Below are 25,475 nucleotides of genomic sequence, written 5' to 3'. Positions count from 1 at the left end.
TCTTTCTATGTATATACACATAAGTAAATAAACCAATACTCTTTTTTAATCAAAAACTACCTGGGTAAACTCATTGAGGAGTCTATGAAATAATGCTAAAAATAATTACAACTAGCATTTGCATAGCACTTTAGAGTGGCTAATTCTCACATGAAAAAATAAGAACTAATTACCAATTATTCAGCATCCTTTTTGAGAATCAGTGTGCCAGGTGCTGAATTAGGCATTTACTTTAGTCCTCTGTTTGATATCTCTCATAAAGTCTGTACAGTCCCCATTTTACAGATTATCTAAGTCTCAGTGGAGTGCCTGAATCCACCTGTTAAAACATGGATTGTGTCATGGTTTTACTCAGCACTGTATCTCAGAGAATAGCTCAGTGCCTTGCACTGTGCCTCGCAGAGAGTAGGCACTCATACATAGTTAATGGATGAAGGAATAATTAAATCACATGCCTTTTCATTAATTCTTACTGACTCTGATTGATGCAGAGAGGCTTTCTCCAGAGATTTACTTCCTGGGCCTTCATTCTCTAGCAATGATTGCTCACCGATTAGGGATTTGACGGCTCATGGAAATGTGTCTATGTTATATTCATTATCTAGGGCAATGGTTCTCAAACTGTGGCCCCTGGTCCAACAGCATTGGTGTCACATGTGAGCTTGTTAGAAATGCAAATTCATGGATCCCATTCCAGACCACTGAATTAGAATTTCTGGGCACGAGTCTCAGGAAGCTGTGCTTTAAATTAGCTTTCCAGATGATTCTAATGAACGTTAAAATGAATGTTAAATTTTGAGAACGATGGGGAATAAATGAATTTCTTCTTGTCCTGAGACTCACAATAATAGTATAGCTTGGCTGATTGGATGGATGGAGGAGGCATTTACAGAGATTGGGAAGACAGGAGGGGCATGTTTGGATGGAGATTGGGGTTTGGTATGTTAAATTTGGAGTACCCGTGGGATATACAGGTGAAGCTACCTGGAGGCATCTGCAAGGACTGAGTTAGAGATATAGGTTTGGGAGTGGTAGTTGAAGCCACAAATAAGAGTACCCAGGATAGTGGGAAACACTGGAGAAGAGGAGGGCCATTGAGTAATAGCATTATTTAAGAGGAGGAGGGGAGAAGTGCTCAGAAAAAGAAGAATTTGAGGACAGTCATTCTTCCTTGTGAGTGACTTGCATCGGAATGTTTGTCTCATCTTCCCCTCTGGATTATAAGCTCTTTAAAGCCCGGAACGGTGTAAACTGTAATAGGTCCCTCAAACAAAAGTACATTGCTGCATAGCCTGTAAATAATCAATGAATTCCTACCAGGATTTTGCTTTGCAGAAATCCAATGTGATCAGAGCCGTGAGCAAGATGTTTCCCCCAAAAGACACATATATAATTTCCCAATGGACAGTGTGGCAGATTAAAAATAAGTGAATAAATAGAGGGCATCATGTGTAATCCACTGATATCTATGCTAATCACATTAATCAGAGTGAATTAATTACACCTGAAAACATGAAAAGTTAAATTCCTTAGAAAATCAATTCATTAAACTCATATTGGAATGCACAGTCAACAACCTCCATGTTTAGAAACTATCAGCATGATTTGTGGCAACTTCTGATTTACTAACGAAACTGCTTAAAACATTTTTAAAGGCAATTGTAATTACTGTCTGGCATTTGATGGAAAGGAATCTTGTCAGCATTGTCCCTCGTGTGTCAACTGTCACAATTTTCTAAAAATTTTGAGGTGAAAAATAGGCAGGCTCTACTATTTGCTAGCCTCGATTAGGGTTAATTCAATGTGTGTCTGCAAATAATAGTGTTTAATGTAATCTCTCTAATTACAGATAAAACGCATTTTCAGTCATGCTCATCACTGACAGTATTTTGGGATAAGTTAAACTGACAGCTGCTTTCTAAAGGGAAGGGAAAAAACAAACCTTCCTTGGGGTTGTGTTGATTTTCTCTCTCTCTCTCTCTCTCTTTGGCATTGAAGTTCAGAAAAATATGAGACTAGACACTTTGGCTCTAGATACCAACTTCAAAAATCATGACATAGTCTATCTCTTGGGAATTTGATGTGGTTTCCATCTCCCACCTCCATCAATGACTATCTAACTTGAATTCACTAAGTAAGCATTTCTAAGGGTTTCTGGTGAACCAGGCACTGTGCTAGGTACTGAGGATGATTCTACCAAAACTACCCTTCACAATGGCTTCATGAGCCAAGTCAAGCTTCCTACTATACTAGACATGATAGTTACAGTGCCACTATATTTACAGCCCCTTCAGATTTAAACTATTCAGGTCACAATATTTTCTGAAGGGTCAATGCATGTTCCTCTTCAACCACAGTTAACTGATGGGGTAGGGAGATGGTTCTACTTCTAGAGCAACACCAGAAATAGGGATGACATCAGCAGTACAGCAAGACAGTCCATTAACAGAGCTAAGCAAACAGAACTGGGAAACTGAAGCCAGAGCTAATGTAAAAATTGGCAGAATTTGCAGATATCTTGAGGAAGTCTTTGGACCTCACTATTTGTGGAATAGGGAGTTCAAAACAATCCCTTCTAGATCCTAAGGAGAAGAGGCCCCAGCTAACATGTGGGTTACAATACCAATCAGACATATTCCAGGACCAGCCCTATGTACAAGTCATCCTAAAATATCACCTATTATGATACTACTCTTGATTCTTCTCCAAGCTGAAATTTCTACCCATAAAGCCACTTTCTGGGGCCAAACAATAATAATGTTGTCTCTAGAAGGCCACTGTCAAATGCCATCTGGAAGGAGAGACATAGTACCCAGACGACAATTTCACTTATATCCCATTGACCAGAACACAGTGCCAAGACCACCCCTAGCTGCAAGGAAGTCTGAGAAACGTGTTTATCCTGAGTAGCTATGCGCCGGGCTAAATATTCTATTCCTATGTAAAAAGGTTTGACAGTTTCTTATGAAGTTAAACCTACCCAGCAATTCCACTCCTAGGTATTTACTCTAGAAAAATGAAGCATGATCACACAAAGGCCTGTAGGTAAATAGGCAGCTCTATTCATAATTGTATAAAACACAACATGGTGCCATTTTATAAATGCTGAGTTAGCAAAAATAAAAAATCCTGATGAATTCAAGTGTTGGGGAAGATGTAGAACAGATGGAACCCTCATATAATGTTGTTCAGAGTGTAAATTGGTACAACCACTTTTGAAGAATATTGGTATACCCAGTACAGGAGAAGATTTGCATACTTTATAACCTAGCAATTCTACTTCTTGGTAATCCTAGAGCAGTGATTCTCAAACTTTAGCATGCATCATAATCACCTGGAGGGCTTATTAAAACAGATTCTTAAGCCCTATCCCCAGAGTTTCTGATTCAGGAGGTCTGGGGTGGGACCTGAGAATTTACATTGCTAGCAAGTTCCCAAGTGATGCTGATGCTACTGGTCCTGGGACCACACTTTGAAAACCACTAGCCTAGAAAAATTCTTGCCTGTGTTTATCAAGAGATGTGTACAAAAATGTTCCTGATATTATAGCTTGTAATAGTAAGAACATGGAAACTTAAATAACAACTTAAGTAACAACTTAAAAACAACAACTTAAAAACAACTTAAATAACCATTGACAGGACAGTGAATAAAGAAATTATAATGTATTAAAAGAAGTACTACAAAGCAGTGAAAATTAATGAATTAGAGCCATATGATATCATGGATACATATATTTAAAAAATTGAAGTATAGTTGATTTACAATGTTGTGTTAGTTTCTGGTGTACAGCAAAGTGATTCAGTTATACATATACAGATTATTTTCCATTATAGTCTATTACAGTATACTGAATATAGTTCCCTGTGCTATATAGTAGGACCTTGTTGTTTATCTATTTTACATATAGTAGTTTGTATCTGCTAATCCCAAATTCCTAATTTACCCCTACCCCCTTCGATAACCATAAGTTTGTTTTCTATGTCTGTGAGTCTACTTCTGTTTTGTAAATAAGTTCATTTGTATCATTTTTTTTAGATTCTACATACAAATGATATCATATGATACTTGTCTCTGTTTGACTTTTTGCTTAGTATGATAATCTCTAGGTCCACCTATGTTGCTGCAAATGGCATTCTTTCATTCTTTTTTGTGGCTGAGTAATATTCCATTGTGTGTGTGTGTGTGTATGTATATATATACCTCACATCTTCTTTATCCATTCATCTGTTGATAAATAAACATAATTTTGAGCAAAGAGAAAAACAAGTTGCAGAAAAATGTATACCTTATGATACAACTAATATAAAATTTTAAAAGTGTAACTCTAAACAGTAAATTGTTTAGGAATATATACATATGCAATGATAAACCAAAATTCAGGCTGTTGGGGAGAAGGGGGCAATACGATTAGGGAAGCATAGAGATTCCAACAGTTCTAGAGTTGGGTGGTAAGTTCATAGATGTTTGTTATAGTATTGTTTTGTATGTATAAATCATTTTATAATTATTTTTTGGTTTTAATCAGTTTCATTTTTTGTATATATGAATTACTTTACTTTTTTCTTTTCAATCGGTTATATTTTTCCAATTTTATATTATTTTAGTTTCCCATAGAATCTCGGCAATGTAGGAAGCAAAAATGCAAATATATAAGGATGTACTCTTTATTTTTTTAAAATAAGAAGAAAAACCTAAGTATGTTCATATGGACAACGAAACATATGAAAGCAGCTATGTTAGGTTAGTATATTTATGTGTCTTTCTTTATATATACTTAAAAACACCTTTGTATAATTCTAAACAATTGATTAGAAACTGGCAAGGAAAATGTTCAAGGATGAAATGATCGGGGGAAGAAATTAGGATTTTAGGAATAAAAGGTGGAAAGTGTGTTAGGAGACTTATATGTTCAATGGGCAAAATGAAGGTCAGGCTGCTGGGAAGAGAACATCTCTGGGATGGTCAAGGACTGTCTGGTTCTCTGCATTGCTCCAGCAACTCTCTGCAGGGACAAGGAAAGCAGATTATGGGGATGATGAGGCTGGTCTTTGTGGGTTTACTGAACGTGGTCAGAAGGGAACAGAGAGGTGGTTGTAGAATCTGAAGGAGGACAACCGTTAAGCTGTTGACTATAGCGCCTCAGTGTAAGTTTTAAATCAGCTGGAAATTGGGAAGTTGGCTGGGGCAGGAAAGAGTTGTGAGGGGTTGAATGATTGCAGTCCACTCTGAGTATAGAGAACATTTGTGTTTAGAGGGGAAAGCACCAGAAAGGGATTCCAAAAGTGGAGCAGGGCTTCATTATTACAAGGCTCTGTGGGTCTAAGGCTGGTGAGGGACAAAGTTAGAGTACCTGGAGAAAAAATGGTGGGGGACATGAGTCAAGGAATCTGAAGAATTAGTAGGACAGGTAATAAATTTGACAGAAAGAGAAAATGAGGTTGTGTCACTCTATAGGCTAGTAGCTCTGGTGCTTGGGTAGAGTTTCTTACCACTTGCTGATGAGCCAGGAACTGAGGGTAAATGCTCTCTCTGCTTCAGAGAGGAGCAGGGGTATAAAGACCAGCACCAGGAAGACTGCCAGGGGTTGCAGAGCCATATTGACATGTGTTCAAATCCCATGGGCTCTTGGGCAAGGTACTCACCCTCTCCTAGCCTCTTTCCCCATTTTCAGACAGGGAATAATGACACCTTCTCAGAAGTAGTGAGCATTAAGTGTGATCATGTATGAGCATATCTACTGGAGTATCTGGCACACATAATAGATGCCTAATAAATGTTGAGTCTCCTCTTCTCCTTGAATCAAATGCCCTTAGAGCCCCAGCCTGGAGGATGACCAGCATCATAGCAGGTAATCGGGTAAGGGGCCAGTGATCCTTGGGCTCCCAGTTGGAGCCATGAAATGGGCAGAGTTAAAAAAAAAACAAAAAAAAACAGGAATGAGTGTGCTTGCAACGCTAACCAAACAGAACACACAAACAAAAAGTATTGTCTATGTTAGTGTCACAACTCAGCGATGACCCTGAGGAATAATTCTCTTAAATATCTTTTGAAGAATTTTGTTCATGGTGAGGGATGTCATATAATAGAAGGTGCAAAAATCCTCTTTGAAACATGATGAGATTTTCAACCCATTGGGCTGAAAGTATGGGCTTTTTCAAAGAAAAGTATGGGCTTTTTCAAAGAAAAGTAGTTGGACAAGATGATGGACCATTTAATACTCTTAGATTTCAGTCTTTTCCGTTTTTGATTTTAGTCTTTCCCATTTTTCTCCTAGTCCTAGAACAAAGGTTTATAAGCAGCTTGCTCGTGGAGCTACCAGAGAGAAGGAAATGGGGAGGGTCTGAAATCAGTGCCTAAGGCAAAAAAACCAAACAAACCCCAAATCACATATAATCAAGATTATCTTTGAAAATAATTTACATAATACTTAAGCTCAAAGGTCAACATTTAGCCAAAAGAATTGAAAGCAAAGTCTTGAAAAGATAATATTTGTACACCTATGTTTATACCAGCATTATTCACAATAGCCAAAAGGGGGAAGCAAATCAAGTGTCCATTGACACGTGAATAGGTAAACCAGATGTGGTATATTATGTGGTACGGAATATTATTTAGCTTTAAAAAGGAAGGAAATTCTGACACATGCTCCAACATGGATGACTCTTGAGAACATTATGTTAGGTGAAATAAGCCAGACACAAGAGGACAAATACCATGTGATTCCACTCATATGAGGTACCTAGGGTAGTGAAATTCACAGAGACAGAAAGCCCTTGGTTACAAGTGCTGAGGGAGGGAGGAATGGGGAGTTATTGTTAATGGGAACAGAGCTTCAGTTTTGCAAGATGAAGAGTTCTTGAGATTGTTTAAACAATATGAATGTACTCAACATCACTGGATACTTAAAAATGGTTAAAATGATAAGTTTTATGTGTGTTTTACAGCAATTTTTTTAAAGTCAACAATTAACTTCTTGCGTTATCTTTGTGCATTTAACTTATGCAAATTCAACCGAAGGTAAATAAATGCCTCTTATCTAGAACTGATCTTCCTTGCCTCCCTCCCCATTCAAACCAGACTTTTGCCCCTAGAGTCTCCGAAAAAGGAGCTTCCCCACTCCCCCTTTCTTTTTTCCCTTTGGGCCAAGCACCTATATTTGAATTTGTATGCAAGACGGTGCTCCGCTGTATCTCTCATTCTCTTCTTACTGTATTTTATAGTTGAGGAAATGAAGGCACTGGCAAGAGGCAGGGAGAAGGGTTTGGCTCCTAGACCACACACAGCACTTAGAAAATACTTTATGCATGAACTAATGAAGAAAATCATGAGAGTTCCCACGTTTCTAGTTTTGAGCTATCAGTGCATGCAAAAAAACCATATTTGTACTAACTTGGAATATGTGTTTGGGGTAGAGCTGAATAAAAGTTGTATTTGCATTGCCCACAGAGGGGTTTCTAAGCAATGTAGTAGTAATGGCTTCAGCAAAAAGGCAGAGAGTACCAATCAATCTTTGAGAACTCTTACACTGATTCTTGTAAATTCTGGTTCACAAACAACTGATATCCTGTCATCTTGATATAGAAATAAATCCTTCATACCCCTAAATGATAAGTTTAGGCAACAGATTTTTAGCTCCACTTATGTTATATACAGTTGAAAGCAAAAACTTCATACACTGTGCATGTTTGTATCTCCTCAAAGCACCCAACTGTGCTTTGCCTGCAGGAAGTAGTCAATAAATGGTTATTGAATTTAGAATGTCCTTCTTCCCAATCAGTGAGGTTTAATATATTTCCAATTCAGAATGCCTATTAATTTTTCAGCATTAGTAAGCCTTTTAAAAAATCCATTTGGGATATGTTTAAGAGTTCACAGCAAATACCATTATATAAATGGTTAAGAAAATACTGTTAAATGAAGCGTGCTTATTCAACACACCAGTAGCCATTGATAAAATGTAATTTAATTTAATCATTTAACTTTACATTGTTAATGTACAAGAGCATTTCTTTCAAACACAGGTTAACACACACTAAAGAGCAATGCTGTTAGAGGAGCAGAGACACTTTGGAAAACTCTGCTGTCTGAAATGAAAGCAAGGCACTCTCCATTAACAGCTGGTGGATTCCTGATTTCCGCCCACAGAAGGCATGTTCGCACTGAGAGAGCTCTCCCACAAGGGAAGAATCACCTGCTTTAATTCTTGCTGCCCTCATCTGAGCTAGTTTGGTCATCCACTCTGTATAAACTTGTGTGTCAACATTAAGGTAAAAAAAGAGACTTGAATTGATAGATGACTTGGTGGGGGGGCTCTCATAGTTGTAATAACTATGGAAGACAGAAAGAAGAGCGCTAGCTATAATCTTTATTTTCAGCACTCGTGTCTGGACCTATAACTAAAAACCTTCATTCCTTCCAACCAATCAATATTGGCTAAAAAGTCTTTTCCTTAAATCTGATGCGTGTAAAAATGAAAAGTGACAGCATTTCTCTAGGGCTCTGTTTTTTTGTTTTGTTTTTCCTTTATAGACATGACAAAAAAACAAGGATTAACATTCCAAGACTAACAGTGCACAAAAGGGTTATATGTATGCACAGTATTTCTAATTTATCCAAATTCATTTTGAATTTGGTCTGAAGCTACCTTGTATGAAACGTTAGCTTTCCTGATATTTAATAATGTTTATTGTGTTTGCATATAAGCTAAAAAAATTACTGCAAAAGTACTACTTTTTCAAGGTAAAATGTAAATAAATATTAGTGGTTATTTCTAAAAGTCTGTTTCCCTACAGGTGCAGTAAATTAAGTAAAAAGACCATGGAAAGAAGAATTAGGTCCTAGTCTTGATTCTGTTACCAGCTGTCTGACCTTGGGTAACTCTTTGCCTTTTGCTGGGCCCCAGTTTTCTCCTCTATGAATTTCAGGGTGGGTGGACTAGTTGACAAGTCAGGCCCCTTCTAAGTCTAACATTCCAAGATCCTAACATTCCAGATCCTATCATCTTGATATAAAAATAATAATCTCTCACAAAAGCTCACACAAACATAATACATGATCAAATATCAGAATGACTCTTGGAAAAAAACATATATGATTTGCTATCTTGGCTATCGTTTGCAGCAATTAGGCAATTCATTTGGCATTTGTTTGATTGTATAATTTAATGACAATATAAACAGCATAGTTTTGTTCTTTTTCCTTTAAAAAGACTAAAGCAAAAATGATTTAAAGCTAACAAAAGCTACTGTGGCATCAGTTTGACATTCAAAGTTTGTTTCTTAGCAAAATGGCCAAAGATATTTTGACTTGATACAGAGTATATAATATAAAGACTTTTAGACCTAAAAATCTTCAAACATTATTTGAATTTAGCAAAACATAAGCAAAATTTTAATATCAAAGTGCTAAACAGTACTGCCTTAAAAGTCACTGCAAATGAACCATAAAATAACCGCATGGGAAGTAACATTTATTGTACAAATGGTTAATAAAAAGACACATTATAAATATATATATGTAACCTGCTATATTTATATATATATTTATTTAATTTCTAATTGGTGTATCCAAGTTCACTGTGAACACCCCATTTAAGTATTCTGTAACTCAGCTTCCAGGAGCTGGTGGTCTTGCAATAAATACAGGCAAAGCTATTACAATATAACGTGCATACAAATGTTTATACAAATAAGGACACTATGCAACAAATTATCTCATAATAATATGGCATTAACAGTATAAACATACAAAAGGGAGTACGAACACGGAATGTTGAAACGCAGCCCACTAATCCTTTCTAAGTACTTACATTCACACTATTTTTTTTTATAATAAGACTTGCTTGTTCTCCAAAATTATCTCTTTAACCAATAACAAAAATTAAATTATATATATTTTAAAAACCTTATTATCCCTGGTGCTTACCCTGTATGATCCATTCCTACTCATTTGCATGTTCTCATCTAGGGTTCAAATGCTTAAAACTCATTGAATGCTCCTGGGCCTTCTGAATGAATGTGTCAGTCGGGTTTCTATAATTGAAGAAAGTTTAGGGAACTCCGGCTGGATTTACAGAACATGACAAAAAAAAAAGCTGTATGCAATCCATCTTATAATCTGAGCCCCCTTTAGGACAGTTGGACAGTCAGGGCAGGAGTCTGTATCCATCAAGAATGGCCTAAATTCTTGGATGGACCATACCTCAGAAGGGTTCTAAAGGGCAGGTGGACAAAGCCTCTACTAGGAAAATTAGCATGTGTCATTTGCTAACATGACTGCCTCCTTTCAATTTCCATATAAAATAAAGGAGAGTTAATAAACAAGACTTAGTAAGACAGCACTTTAAAAATTGCACTTGTATATGGAAGCGAACAGCCATTATCATTTTGCTATGTCTGATTTATAGGTAATCCTCCGTCTTTCACCATTTGTTAAAATAAAATAAGGAAGAAAGAAATTAGGAAGAGGGAATTTCTGCTTTGTTTGCACCACATACGTACCCTTGATACAAGAAGTGTACTCTAAAGGGATCAATCTCAAGACACATCCTACCCTGGCGAACAACCCTTGGCTGTTCTTGTTTTTAAATACAAACCAACTATAACTGTATTCCCCAGAAAGAGTTTTAAAACAGTTATTATTATTATTTTTTTTTCCTGCTGGGATAGCATTGTCCAAAAGTGCTTTGTTAGCAATTTCTTAGAAAACCCTCATGAACTATACCCCCCCAACCCCAACCCCAAAGCCTAAATATAAAACACAACCCCAACACAATACTCTGCAAGTTTTCTGGCTTTCAGTTGTAAGGAAAAGTGCCAGAAAAAAAAAAAAAAAGTCTTTCATTTCTACAGGAGCTTGCTTTTTCTCTTAAGGAAGGACAGAAAATGGTAGGTGTCCAGACCCATCCCTCCGCTGCTTAGCAAGCAGCTGCTAGCGGATAAGGCAGCTCCCTGCTCAGGCTGCTCCTGCTCAGAAAGGCAGGGTATCCAGGAAGAGCTTGTCAATGATGGAAGGTGGAGACACCAAGTCTTCCAGCTTCAGGTAGAAGATGCGCTGGAGGCCCAGGGTGCAGATCTTCCGCAGTTCTACCAGGGCACGTAGGACCTTGGGCTCAGTGGGCTCCAAAGCTTGTCCCTTACTCTGATGCTCTTTTAAGCTGCTTGTGATCTTGTTGCATAGCTCCTCCACTCTCTTTGGTTCTTTTAACCCATGTCGTTCTGCAGAGGGTTAGAAAAGGATAGAAAAATTTAGGAGGCAGTTACATCTTAAAAAACCCGGAATCCCTGGACTTCCCTGGTGGTGCAGTGGTTAAGAATCTGCCTGCCAATTCCGGGGACACAGGTTCGAGCCCTGGTCTGGGAAGATCCCACATGTCGTGGAGTAACTAAGCCCATGAGCCACAACTACTGAGCCCGTGTGCCACAACTACTGAAGCCCGCGCACCTAGAGCCTGTGCTCCGCAACAAGAGAAGCCACCGCAATAAGAAGCCCGCACACCACAACGAAGAGTAGCCCCTGCTCAACACAACGAGAGAAAGCCCGCATGCAGCAACAAAGACCCAACACAGCCAAAAATAAATTAAAACAAACAAACAAACAAACAAACCCGGAATCCCTAATGGAGGCCTGTGTCCTGTTCTGCCAGTTGGGATGGCATTTTACAGTCAAAGTACCCTCCCTCTTAGAGGTAGTTCATGGCCTTTGGTATTAAACAACAACAGGGATTGAATCCCAGTCCTGTCACTTACTCACTGTGTCCCCTTGAGTAAGTCTCTTAACTTCTGAGCCCCAGTTTCCTTATAAAATGAAGATAATAATCATACCCAATTCAGGGTTTCTGGGAGGATCAGCTTGGGCGAATAATGCAGATGAAGTACACAGTTCCCGTCACAGAGCCACATTGAGTGAATAACAGGGTGGTTACTATTTTGCACACATTATCTGACTGAGGTCTTACAAAAGCCCCATCAGGAAGCAACTCTTTTTCGGAGTGACATGGAAACACATCCAGGCAAATGAAAAAATGTTCCCATTCTTGACACACTGGGCTGGTAGTGCGGTTGTAATTTCCATTTGTTAACGCAAAGGCTGCCCTGCAAGACCTGATACAAAGCGCATTCTTGTATTTTCATGCTAACCAGTTTGAGAAGAATCCAGATTTTCTTTTCCTTGTTCTCCCAGCCCCATACTCCTATTGACCTACACCTGGCACACACTTACACCTGACCTACACCTGGTACAAAATACACGTTCCTCTGCCGTGGAGATGGAAAAGTCAAAGAGAAGAGAGGAGGCCCAGAGGAGGTGGTGCGAGCATTTTATAATGTGGCAAGACACGAACACCAGTATCTTATATTTTATAAAAATAATATATAAATTATCCCCATGTTAAATATTATGATCTCTTATTCTGTAAACAAGGTTAAATGGTTTTCCCAAAGTCACACAGCTGCTAAAGGTTGGGATTTGAACCCAGTCTTCTGAGGCAGACTCTGTCCTCTTGCTCCAGAGCAATGTTGCATCTCCTTGCAAACAGAAAGGAGCATGACATCCAGTACAAATCAACTTGCTCTCCCTCAGCATGTAGATATCAGTCTCTTTCTGAGAGAAGAGAAAGAGAGAAGAGCTTGGCCCCTGTTATCTTAGTCAAAGTTTTCATCTCTTGGTGTATTTACATGTAAAATAATAATTCTTGAGAGATGGAAGATATCCATCCAATGGGAAATCAAGTACTAGTTTTTAATTTTTCCTACAATAATTTTTTTTCAGTTGGGAATATTTTTGTTAGAAAAGTTAATTCCCAAAATCATCGGAAAAATGAAGCAACTATCTAGACAATTTTTTTTTTCTCTTGCCCTAAATAAAAGGAGGTCCAGGAACCAGGAGATCTGCATTCTTCCCCAGCTTGGCTAGTTGTGTATGACTCGGGGAGTGCCTTCCTCTCTAGAGCCCCTATGAAAAGGAAGAGATTGGATTTAATGACCTCTAAGGTCCCTTCCAGCTCTGATGCACATTTATATATATTTATAATTATATTAAAGTACAACCATGAAAATTGCCAGCAGCATCTCAGCGGGCTGTAACTCACAGGTCTCTCATCTCAATGCAACATAATATAGAGAAAAGGTGACTGAACCTGGAGTCAGACAGACCTGGGTTCCATTTTTGGTTCTGTTGCTTACTAATCATGTGACCTACTTGCTCTAAGCCTCAACATCCTCCTAGGAAAATGGGGATTAAAGGGTGGTAGATACACAAGTCTTTGTTGTAGTCTTCTTCATTCTTTTCTGTTTCTTAAATATTACACAATGAATTGAGAGAAAAATTGTGATTATGATAAAGCTCGCCTCCATGGTTTATTGTGAGGTTCAGCTAAGAAGATGCTACATAAAAGTGTTCTGCCAACAGTAGAGTGCTACATGCGTGGCACAGTCAGGCCCTAAGACAATACCTGACACATGGCAAATGGTTGGCAGCTGCAGGGTCAAACAAAGGCAATAAAGTCCCCTGACTCCGAAGCTTTGCAGTGCAGGATTTTGCTTTCCCCCAGGAAGCTATTAACTAATCAGCCCAGGTGCAAAGCTGTCCTCTATGGTTTATCTTTACTAAATACATAGTCCCCTTGTTTTAGTCTCAGAAGAAGCACTCAAGAGTGAACTTCAACTGCAGTGGTGCTCTGCCTAAAGTTTTATTTTCCCTCAAAAGCAAAAAAGCTGGCTGCAAATTTGGCAGTAAATTTCAAGAGCTATAAAATGTTCATAGCCTCTGACCAAGTAATCCCATTCTTGGGAATTTATCTGAAGAAAACACTGAACAGAAGAATAAGACTATATGCATGAAGACATTTGGGGTAGCATTACCTATTTTAAAAAATGGAAAAAGATAAAGGGAAGAAGAATAGGGGAACTGTTAAGTGAAAAATGGTATGTCCTCATAATAGAAGATTCTGTAGACATCAAAAAGGACAAATATGAAGGCTGTGAAGCGACATGGCAAAATATATAATATCACATTAAATAAAGATTAGAATATAAAATGGTATCTAAGCTGTGATTCCATCCATGTAAAAAGTATTTCTGCATATAGAGAAGGATGAAAGGAAACAGAAAAGTGAAAATATTCATGAGATTGTCAGATAACTCTTTTCCTTTCTTTTAAAATATCCAGGTTAACGCTATTGGTATAATAAACAATGTTAAAATAGAACAAACTGGGATTTGGCCCTCTGAGAACCCCTCTAGTTGCTGTAACACGATCAAACGGTCATCTTGCTGATAGCAAATTCTATTAAATACTGAAATATATCAAATTAGGTTCATAATGCAGGGAGAGATGCTTTTCCCAGAATAAAATACCGATCCATTGATTTAAGCTTTCCCTTCCTTTCTGTGCCTCATGCCTTGCAGTATATTCAAGATCCCATATTCATTATCAGGATGAAGAAACTGAGCAATGTGTGGGCTGGATTTCAGGAGGGGGTTGATTATGGAACCTTGTAACCAGACTTTCTCATGGCCAGACTCACAGAAGGTGCCTCGGAGTTTTCCCGGCTCTCCAACCAGTTGTGACTGCTCGATAACTATGGCAACCATTATTTATTCAGTGAATTCAAGTGGAGATCGATACCTCCTGCCAGCTGGATCAAGCCTAGGCCTGGAATTCCTTGAGGAATTCAGAGACACTCCTGTTAGAAGCCAAGGGCACCTTCTTTGTTGTTTTGAACAGCTACTGGATTTGTGGCTTCTTTACTCTTTCAGAAGGGCTGAGATAAAATTCAGTCTCCAGGCAAACTACTGCCAGCAGTCAGCAAGATTTTCAAATCTCTTGGGAGTCACTAAGTGTCTGGGACCTTCTGAGTAATTTGAAATTCCTTAAAACCCCAATCACTGACATTTTAGTTTAAGGGACCCCCTTTCATCTTGCAGCTTGGTAAACATGGCTGCAGAGCTGATATACAGAGAGTTCATAAATTCTAGGGGAAATCAGACATTCGGATTTTCCCCCTCCCTAGAGAATTATATACAGATTTCGGCTTAAGATCTTTGTCCACCATTAAATAAAACAAACTTCTCAGTATTTTTTGCATTTTGATCTACAACATTTTTACCCAATACTTCAGTATTTTAACTCAGCTTTATGTATTCAAAACTTTAAAATACAACTTATAGAAATGGTTACATAATGGATTTATATGTCGTAACTATAGAATACATGAATTGAAAAGAATTTGAGTTATTTAGTTCAAACTTTCTCCTAAGACAAGAATTCCCACTATGAGATACCACAAAGACAGTACCTGGCACCAGCTGGACTGGCAGTTCACTATTACACACTGATAATAAAAATATATTTAATAGCACTTCACATTGCATTTTTACTTAGATTATTTTACTGCACCCTCACAATAACCCTGTGAATTAGGCAGGACAAAGATGATTTTTATTTAATGAGTAAGAAGGCTAAGGCACAGAGAGTTAAGTGATTTGCCCATGGTCAAAATTAACAAGTGGCTAATTTCCTTCACACCAAGTCCAGAGATATTTCTATTGTACCTGGTTGCCTTGAACACTGTTAGAATGTTCTCCTCTTCCTGAGATTAACTCAGCCTCCCTGTAACCCCCTCCTACTTTCCCTGTACCTAATTAGCTAATTGACTAATTGCTTCTTTCAACAAATATTTGAGTATCTATTCTGTGCCAAGCAATGTTACAGCCACTGGGGTTAGAGCAGTGAACAAAGCAGACAGACAACAGACCGCACTCCTAACCTGCGTGGTGTTAGTATCTAAAGACACTGCTGGGTTCCTGTTCATTCTGGCTATCCATGCCATAGACATCTCTGCTAGGAGAGAGAGGAAGGCAGGCAGGAGGGAGGAGGAGAGACGGGAGGGAGGGAGGGAGAAGGGAGGAAACAGGGAGAGAGAGATCGAGAGAGAGGGGGAGGGACTGATTGAATGAAATAATAAAGCTATTTAGGTTTGTGTTCATGTCCTTCCCTCTTCATCTAGTTAACATCTATTCATCCTTTACATTGCAGATCAAATAATTCTTCAGGGAAGCTTCCCTTTATACTCCCAGTCTAGATCATGTTCTCCTATGGCATTTTCTCTACTTTTTCCCTTTGAATGAAATCAGGTTGAAATCAGATATTTTTATGACAATTGCCTCCTCCTCCATTAAATGTAAGCTCCATGGGGGCATAGACTGTACTTGCTCATCATTGTATCTCCAGCGCCAAGCCTACTACATAGGAGATACCCAATAAATATCTGTTAAGTGAATATGTTAATGGAGGGACCTGTAAAATATATTAAATGAATACTAAACAGGTGGGTTGCTCAGAATAAATATACAAGTTGGGAGTTATTAAGAAGCTAACAACAGGAAAGAACTTAACAAACTCTAAAACCTACCACATCGGAAGCTTTGGAACCAGATTTCCTGGATGTAAAGCCTTGCTCTATCACTTTGTTATCTGGGTGACTTTGGGTCTGTTTCCACATTCATAAAATAGAGCTAATAATGGTACCTGCCTCCTGAGTTGTTGTGAGAATTAAATGAATTAAGACATGTGAAGTATTTGGAACAATGCCTGGCATATAGTAAGTACTTAATAAACATTAGCAGTATCTTCCACGTCCCCAGCTCAACTTTCCCTTCAACTTTCCTTCAAATCAGCCACTTCTGAGTTGGCCTATTAATGATTCCACAATCCTCCCCGTGACTCTCACAATCATCTCTAACAATTTTTCTCCCTGGCTCATATTTAATCCACTGCAAGAACTTTGATTATTATCTCTGCAATGTTCCTTGCACCTATCTTCTCTCAGTCTCACTGCCTCTGGACCAGGTTTTCAATATCTGTTATCTATATTGTTTTAATAGCTTTTGACTGGTCTCTCTGCTTCCCATCTCTGCTGTAACCCACCTCAGGTCCTTCCAAATCTATTTACTAAAGAACATTAAACAGATAACACAGGCAGAGGCCTTGGCACAGTGCCTCGCACTGAGTATTTTAAAATGGTAGTTATTGTTAATTTCATGGAATGCTAATTACCAGTAGGTTCCCTTGTCCCTTGCTACCCAAGTGTGGTCCCTAGATCAGCGGCATCAACATCACCTGGGAGCTTGTTAGAATCTCAGGCCTTGCAGAGACCTACCTAATCAGAATCCTCAATTTAACAAGATGTCCAGTGATTTGCATGCACGTGAAAGCTGGAGAAGGTCTGTTATAGTCAACCCCAGTCCCCATAAGATGTTTGACCCAGTCTACAACTAGCATTCATTTAGTCTCTGTTCTGTAAACCTCACTCCCCAAGGCAGGAACTCACTGTCCATGGCTGCTTATTCCAATTTCAAATAGTTCTGTCTTTTAGAAAGTTTTTCTTATGTTGAGCTAAATTTTGCCTTCCTACAGTTTCCAGGTCTGCCTCTTAGACCCACACAAGAAATGCCAAATCTTCTTCCTCACGGCAAGGATCAGGGGATGAGGAAAGGGGTGATGATACCATCAGGAGCCTCAATAAGGAAAAGCAACTTTTGATTTTGAGCAGGTCTCCACACAGGCCAGCCCAGCAAGAGCAATAATACAGGTCCAGCCAAAGGAGAAGGAGAGGAGAGCAACTGGGGGAGAGATGTGTGTGTAACTCAAACACCAACTAACAAACAGGACTTCCTGCTCGGAGCTCTACTTCTTTCTCTGGGAAGTCATCTCACTGCTACTTCTCATGTCATAATAACATCCTTTACTGACGGGCAGTCCCAGAGACACTGAGCCCACGCGGATCAGGAAACCACAAGTCGGTCAGCAACCTGTGCTCAGGCTGTAATAGTGCTTTTCAGTCTGTCTGTCTGTCTTTGATCTATTAGAGCAGGTGTCTGTCTCCCCAGCGAGACCACAAACTCTTGGAGGGTAAGGGATTTTATGTCTGGCACATAGAAGATGCTCAATAAATATTACTGAGTCAATCTGAATTGAAATAAGGTAGTTCTCAGGAATTCTAATTATTTTCTACTAACAAAGTGGTGGGCTAAAAATAAATAATTCAGCTTTTCCTAATTTGGGAAACTTTCTGCTATTCACAACTAACCCATCCATTAAACCAATATTTGCTTTGTGCCAGACACCTTTCAATGCTAAAGTAATTTTAAAGATGAATAAGACTCTCCCTGCCCTTAAGAAACCCTGGGTCTAGCTGGAAAAGGAAGACACAAAGAAATCGCTTAATGTAATGTGCATAAACAATTGTAGGGATGCATCAACATTTTTATGGATTCTTAGAACAGCTAGCTCTTCCTGGAAGCAAAACTCCTACCATTTAGGATAATAATAATAAAGATTTGTCTAATATTTTTTTCTGCAAAGTATACATTAGCTCATTCAATCTTTACAAGAAACCTACAAGTAGACATTATTATCCCTGTGAAAAATGAGAAAACTGAGATTCAGAGAGGGTAAGGAACTTGCCCAAACTTGCAGAGCTAGGAATTAAGCAGGGTGAAGACTTGAACTCAGCTCTCCAATCTCCAAATCTCATGATAACCTTTCTCCACTACCTTAAAAAAAAAACAACAGTATGGCCCTGCCAAGTTTTATACTTAGTTTTCCTTGTAATGTAGCCGATGGCTATATGTGATATAAAAACAGAGTAACCAGGTAACCATTTAGAGAGAACAGTGGAGCTCTGGGAAGACAGGTGGTAGAGGGTGTGGCAGGATCAGCCACCTGCCCGGTTCTGCCATGTCACTGTTTCATTGCTTTCTGCCTCCTCCTCAGTCTCAGAATTCATGTTCCAATAAGACAAAGAAAAAGACTACAGAAAGAAAAGAGCATTTTCTACCTGACGGAAGACATGAGTAGGGAAAGAAAGCCACGGGGAACATTCTTTTAGTGTAGTGTTTTGCAAAATGGCATTTGGGCACTCAAGTTCCCTCCACCATCTGGTCCAAAACTGCCTTTCCAATCTTATTTCCCTTTTTACTATATGGGAAATGCATTTTACTCTGAGGTTAGGTCATAATCCTAGGCCATAAGATAAATATTACATAGAATCAATATTTTTTCCTGAAAATTCTTTACATTTCCCCAAAGTGCAGGACATGCTCTCAGCTCTCACCACCAGAAGCAGAGAGACCATGGCCCACAGTGGATTCATGTCTTCTCTCTCACGCTCAAAGACATAGAATCATCAAATGTAATAACTTGTACTCCTTTAATTTTTCTGTTCTTTCTACTGAGATTATATATAGGATTTAAAAGATACATAATGCAACTCCACCATACTTGCTTTTCCCCAAAATGTGTTGAAGTGTTCCATTGCCATGCCCTTGCTATGCTGTTTCCTGCGTCTGGAACGTCTTTCCTCTAAATGGTCTCATTTCTTGATACCACCTCCTTGGGAAGCTATTCATGACCAGCACCTCCACTGTTCTTCACCTGCAAAATGCTAGCAGTAGTCTGAACTTCCCCTGCACTTTTAAGGACCTGAGCACTCACCACCACACACTGAGTTCACTACATCATCATCATATATGACTTCCTAGTAGACCATACACTTTCTGACAGCAGAATTCACACATGACTCACCTTTGCATCCCTAGGGACTGTCACCATGCCCCACATATAGTAGGTCTTCAGTATTTACTCAGTGAATGGATACTTGTAAAATGGTAATTCCACACTAACTTTCTATTTGGGGGCCTTCTTATTTGTTACACATAATTAACTGCAACTAGATACCACCTCATTGATATTCCATCAGAAGCAAAGCATTTCCAGTACTCCTATGTCAGGAATATGTCACTGGAAAAGGGAATGGTTAGGGTAGATGAACTGGGGACCTAAAAACATTTGACAATCACAACTGTGGGGATTTCCCTTTCACTGTGCGAAAGGAGAGTGATCTGAAAGAAACCATTTCCTGCCCCACCTCGCCACCTAGTTTTTCACCAGGGCACATAGAGAGAGGTGGAGGAAGAGGAAAAAAAAAGAATTAGGAAACAAAGTCATGTTTGTACAAACTACCAATATTGTCCAGATTCTCAATACCTTTCCTGGAAAGCAAGACTGGTTAAACGTCTAAGACCCCATTTCCTTTTCATGAGTTCTGGGTGGTTTGGAGCAGACGATTTGGGGATGAGTTTTCTGCTGCCAGTAGCCCAACTGATATTCGACAAGCACCCTTTATGATCAGTGGAGCTTATTTAGAAGTCAAGGTTTCCGGGTAGCCCGTATTCAAATGGAAATTATTATCCACAACAATGTGCACTGCTGTTGCTCAGGCATTGCCTTTTCTGCCATTTCCTGATGCTTTCACACATTTCAAACCCCCTCCGAACCAGCAAATCACAAAGAGAGTTCTGCGAGATCCAGAAATGAGAGAAGAGGGTTTCTTTTTCTTGTGTGTTATAACCACAGCACCTGTAACACCCAGCTCTGCACAGGCTGCAGGACTGAGCACAGGATCTGGATACACCCCCTCAAGGACTGGGCCCATTGTAAGTGCCCAGTAACTGCAGCTGAATTCCTTTAATATCACTGTCCTTCTTTGAGCCTCTCTCAAGCATCCAAAGAGATATTCACCAAACACACTGCTTCTAAGGTCACCGCCCGATTCCTCATGACACTGAGTTTGATTTTGGACCACCTAGGGTTTGCAGAAGGGGCAGGCGTGTGCCTCATTTGAGGGAGTCCCTGTTACCATCCCTCCAGAGGATGGAACATAAGTGGATAAGAGTGCTTATTCTGAATCCAGTTTGGCTACATCACAAACCTAATTTTCTGTAATCCTTACTGCCACCTGAGGCAATAGATATTATTTTCCCCATTTTACAGATGGGGAAACTGAAGTTCAGAGAAATGCATTTCTCAATAGTACGTACTTATTAAATACACCATCCCAGATTCTAACCTGGGGATGGTGGTCTCCAAAATCCTTGCAATTTCTGCCATACCAAACTGCTTCCTCCCTGAGCATGCCTCTACATAAATAGGCAGTGGATGAGCAGCTATAACTGCCGGACACACAGTAAACTGGAGGCAGAGACAAGACTAGCATCACCTTCTCCTAATTCCTAGTTTGTATTCTGTGCACTGAACTGCCGACCTCTCCAGGTTGGGATTGCCTGGCACCCGCATGCTGTGACCTCATTGTTGTCTATTAATTTCTACTTAAAGGGTAAAACAAAAAAAGATGTAGGCCTCGGGCCCTCCTCTTAAACTACAACTCTCACACCTGGACTGGCCTTTTCCCTCTTAGTCTCTTTCCTGCTAAAATCTGTGCTCAAAACCAGCTTTCAGGGTAGACCTCTCTAAAATGCAAGCCTGGCCATGATGCTCACCTCTGTGGATCCCCCACTGCTCTCAAGATAACCCCCAATCTTCTCACCTATGTGTGAAAGCTTCTTCATGCCATGCCCCACCCTAACCTATCACACCAGTCTCATTTCCCATCACTCTATTTTTTTACACATTTCCTTCCTGAAACGTATGACAGCCATATTTCCAATGGCTTTAGCACATTTTAATTTATGCCTAGAATTCTCACTCCTTCCATTTTAGCCTGGAGACATCCTACGCTTTTATCAAAGACCAGCTCACATTACCTCTTTCTTTTTCCCCTGGTTTGGACATATTTACTTCTTTTTTAAAAAGTTGTATTGGAGTATAGTTGATTTACAATGTTGTGTTAGTTTCAGGTGTACAGCAAAACAAATCGGTTATACATATACATATATCCACTCTTTTTTAGACTCTTTTATGTTACCTCTTTTGAGAACACCACCCCCTACCATGGGTCTCTCAGCACTTTGTACCCACTCTCACATCCCCACCATAGCACTCAGCACCTTGTATCACATGGATTCTTTTGCATATTCTATCTCTTCTAGGGATGTGTGTTATCATCTCTGAAAACCCACTGACTTGCAGCAGAGTACCTAGATCAGGGGACATTTGTTTATATACTAGACTCAAAACCCATTTCCATAGAGACATGGCAATGTGCTGGCTTTATTTACGGAAAGCAAAGGCTGGCTCTAGTTTTTGTGTCTGTTTTTCTAAATTAACTAAATTTCATATTTTCTAGTTTGGAAGGTTTAACTGTCCTAGGAAGAGGTGAATGGTTTTAAAATTGAACTGAAGAGCTTTAGTTGAAAGGTAGCCTTTGAGCCAATTTCATTTCAGTACTGCTGGAGTAATATGTCTGTGCCTTAAATGGGTTTATTTTCTTCAGGTGCTCCCTTACAGTTGCCATTTGAAAGCCCCCTTAATCAAATCCATACTCTTGGAGACTGAGTTTCTTTTTGTTTTGTTAACGGCTCCCTTGGAAGTCTCTGGAACCCTCACAAAAGAAGGGAGTTTCTCATCTAGGATCAAAGACCAGGAGGAGTCAGGTTCCACTTGGAATACTAAGGGAACATGCTAGTGTCCTATTCCTCCCATGGAACATGCTTTTACTCTTCTTGACCTTCATGTAAACCATTAAATGATGAACCAGCTTAGCCTCTTAAGGTACTCAGACACATCTCACTTTAGCTAACAGATGTCCCAAGAAGGTGCATATAGATAATGCATCAGAAAGAAGGGCCCATCTGTGCCACAGGATGCATCTGGTCCTCTGTGAAACTCATCACCTGCCTGAAAAACATGTTTTCCATGGCCAAGAGTGTATCAAGAATCTGAAATTTAATCCTCAGTCCAACGGCCTAGCCTGTACTTGGGTCTGACGAAAAGGATGGGAGGTGCACCCCTGGTCTGGCTAGCCTCTTCTGGAGCCTCCATCTACTGTCACTGTCTCACCAGGCCCCTGTTTGATCAAGAAGGATGAGATCGAACAGGAAACTCTGAAAGTGTAAAGGCGCAAAGGGGAGCTGGGGCCTGCGGCCTCCAGCAGCCACAGGGAGATGGTATCCCCTCTCTTACCCACTGTGCCTTTCTCTTTCTCTCTCATTCTGCCTTGGAATCCTTTATCTCCCAAAGGATAGAGAGGGAGAGACACGTAGGGAGAGAACGGCATAACAAAGAAGTTGAATATATTTCAGGCTTCTGCTTTTAACCCTTCAAAATCGTTGAGTCAAACCATTTTTGCTTTATATGAATATCCATTTTCCTCAGTCCTCTGCCAATCAAAGTTGCTAAATAAAGCTGTAAATAAATAAAGGTGCGTTTTATGTGCGTGCAGTTCTTTGGTTTTACTTTGGGTTACTAGCCAAGGACTGGGGAAAGGGGAAGACTCGCCCCTCTGCCCCACAGGAGCAGGCTGGTTAAGGTAATCTTCCTTCAAAACCCCCTGTAAAGATAACCCTGAAGCAGCGAGTCCAACTGTCCACAGAGGTCCTGTGGAAACTTAGATTTTCATATATTGGGTTTGTTGACAGTAACCAAATAGACTGGGAATCCTCTTTCCTGGAAGTTCATGACAATAAGTTACAGGTGTATGTCTCTCTTTTTAAAAATTAATTAATTAATTAATTAATTAATTTTTGGCTGCATTGGGTCTTCATTGTTGTGCACGGGCTTTCTCTTGTTGCGGAGTACAGGCTCTAGGCGCATGGGCTTTGGTAGCTGTGGCTTGCGGGCTCTAGAGCGCAGGCTCAGTAGTTGTGGTGCATGGGCTTAGTTGCTCCACGGCATGTGGGATCTTCCCGGACCAGGGCTCGAACTCGTGTTCCCTGCATTAGCAGGTGGATTCTTAACCACTGTGCCACCAGGGAAGTCCCTGTCTCTTGTTTTAAACTAGGGTAAACAGCAGATTTCAGCAAAGTGGCAGTCAGCTTCCTAATTTCTTGTGTGTGTGACAGCCAAAGCCAGAATCTACCATAAGCCAGGAAAGAAGAGAGAGGGGGACACAGTCCCTTCAAGTCACGGCAGGGTGGTGCTTACCTGTGATCATGCTCAGTGCTGACAGGCAGGCTAAGGCTTGGATATCAAGGTTCAGGCTCTGCAAACTTAAGGAAAAGTCTTTAATGGAGTCGAGCCACTCCCCAAATCCACGAAGGCACTGAAGTCGATGCAGGACAAGTCCATTGCAGAACACAAACTTATCTTCAGCAGTGTTTGACCTATGAGAGAAAGTCGTGGTGGGTGAGGGACAGAGACACATTAAATAGGTCTGTTCAGTCTGTCCAGTGGGATAACATCATAACACACAGGCACCCACACAGCCTTGGGGCAGCGTCCAAAACCCAGCGTGGTGCTGTGAAACCTGCCCAGACGCCCTCCATGAACAAGACTGTGCTCCTGGGATAAACAACCACCGCCAGTTGCCTGCTGACTTCCCTGGTGAGCCTCCGCCCTGGGGATGCTCGGGGTAGGGCGTCTGCTCTCTTATTGCTACAAGCAGTTGCTGGCTCATCCTGGGACTCATGGATGGTGGGAGTGAAGCCCAGTGCCCAGTCTCTCTCTGCAGTGAACACGAGACTGTTCCCTTCAGTGCTCCTTCGCACTTTGCTCCTTCGACTTCTCTTTCATTTCCTTAAATGTCAAAAACTGATAAGGCCCGAGGCTAGACACTACAATTCCATTGTGCAGACTCTAAAAACACCAAGTTCCTGCAAGCGCCAGAAGTCAACGACAAACTGAATAGTGGTCTAAAATACAAAGAGTCCTTATTTTGTATTACATTCTCTGCTTTAAACAGTGGGGCTGTAGAGGGTTATTTCTCAACCCACCCAGATAGTTTATATTATGTCCATAGTCATCCCATTCTTTTCTAATGAAAGGTGCCCTGGAACTTCTAGTTAGCACCACTTCGCTGTGGGGCCTTGGGCACTCCTTTAATCTTTCTGAGTTTCCTTTTCCTTATCTATAAAACAGGAATTATAATTGCTACCTCTAAAGAATGTTGTGGGAATTGAATGAAATAAAGGATTTGAAAGCCCATGCACAATGCCTGGTATACAAGAGGCCAATGAGTGTTAGGTGTAACTTCATTCTGAATTCTAGGTGGTCCTTACCTTAATCTTAAATTCCTTTAATTTTCAAATTTCTTGCCACATATTTCTCTCTCTTGGCCTTCTGCATTAACAAGCTAATGTCTCTTTAATTGTGCTTCTCAGATGAACAGCTTTATTCATTCATTCACTCAGGAAGTATTTCCTGAGCACAGAGCCTGTGTCGTTCCTTAGCCAGACACTGGAGAATACCTGGTAAATAGGGTCTCTATGGTGCTTGCTCTCATGGAGCTCATCACCTACTTAATCCTTTGCTGCCTGCCTAATAGATGGAAGTCACATTGCTGGCTCAGCGTGGCTCCCGCACACAGAGGATTGTAACTATGCTGACTACTGGCAGCCTAGTAGCAACTCCACCTCAGTCTCTCCCACAGATCCCTCCCCAGAGGGACGCACGGGACCGAATGATTCAACCTCAGGGTTTAAAACCCAGACCTCATAAGCTGTGACAAAGTGAGAGAGAGGCATGGACATATATACACTACCAAACGTAAAATAGATAGCTAGTGGGAAGCAGCCACA

General features: G+C 40.1%; 1 protein-coding gene across 1 annotated transcript in view; it reads right to left on the bottom strand.

Moving 5' to 3' along the window:
- Positions 1-7,952: 7,952 nt before the first annotated feature.
- Positions 7,953-25,475, bottom strand: part of NR4A3 (nuclear receptor subfamily 4 group A member 3) — a 36,738-nt gene continuing 19,215 nt past the window's right edge. The window contains exons 6-7 of the mRNA XM_082610952.1: positions 23,884-24,062; positions 7,953-11,219 (exon numbers count right to left, since the gene is read on the bottom strand). Of these exons, the coding sequence (XP_082467078.1) occupies positions 10,972-11,219; positions 23,884-24,062 (427 nt within the window). The 3' untranslated portion in view covers positions 7,953-10,971. The remainder of the gene's footprint in view (positions 11,220-23,883; positions 24,063-25,475) is intronic.

Source organism: Mesoplodon mirus (assembly GCF_964341445.2).
Source record: "Mesoplodon mirus genome assembly, chromosome: 1".
Classification (NCBI taxonomy): Eukaryota; Metazoa; Chordata; class Mammalia; order Artiodactyla; family Ziphiidae; genus Mesoplodon; species Mesoplodon mirus.
The sequence above is the reverse complement of the archived record's forward strand: the minus strand, read 5'-3'. Positions and strand labels throughout refer to the sequence as shown.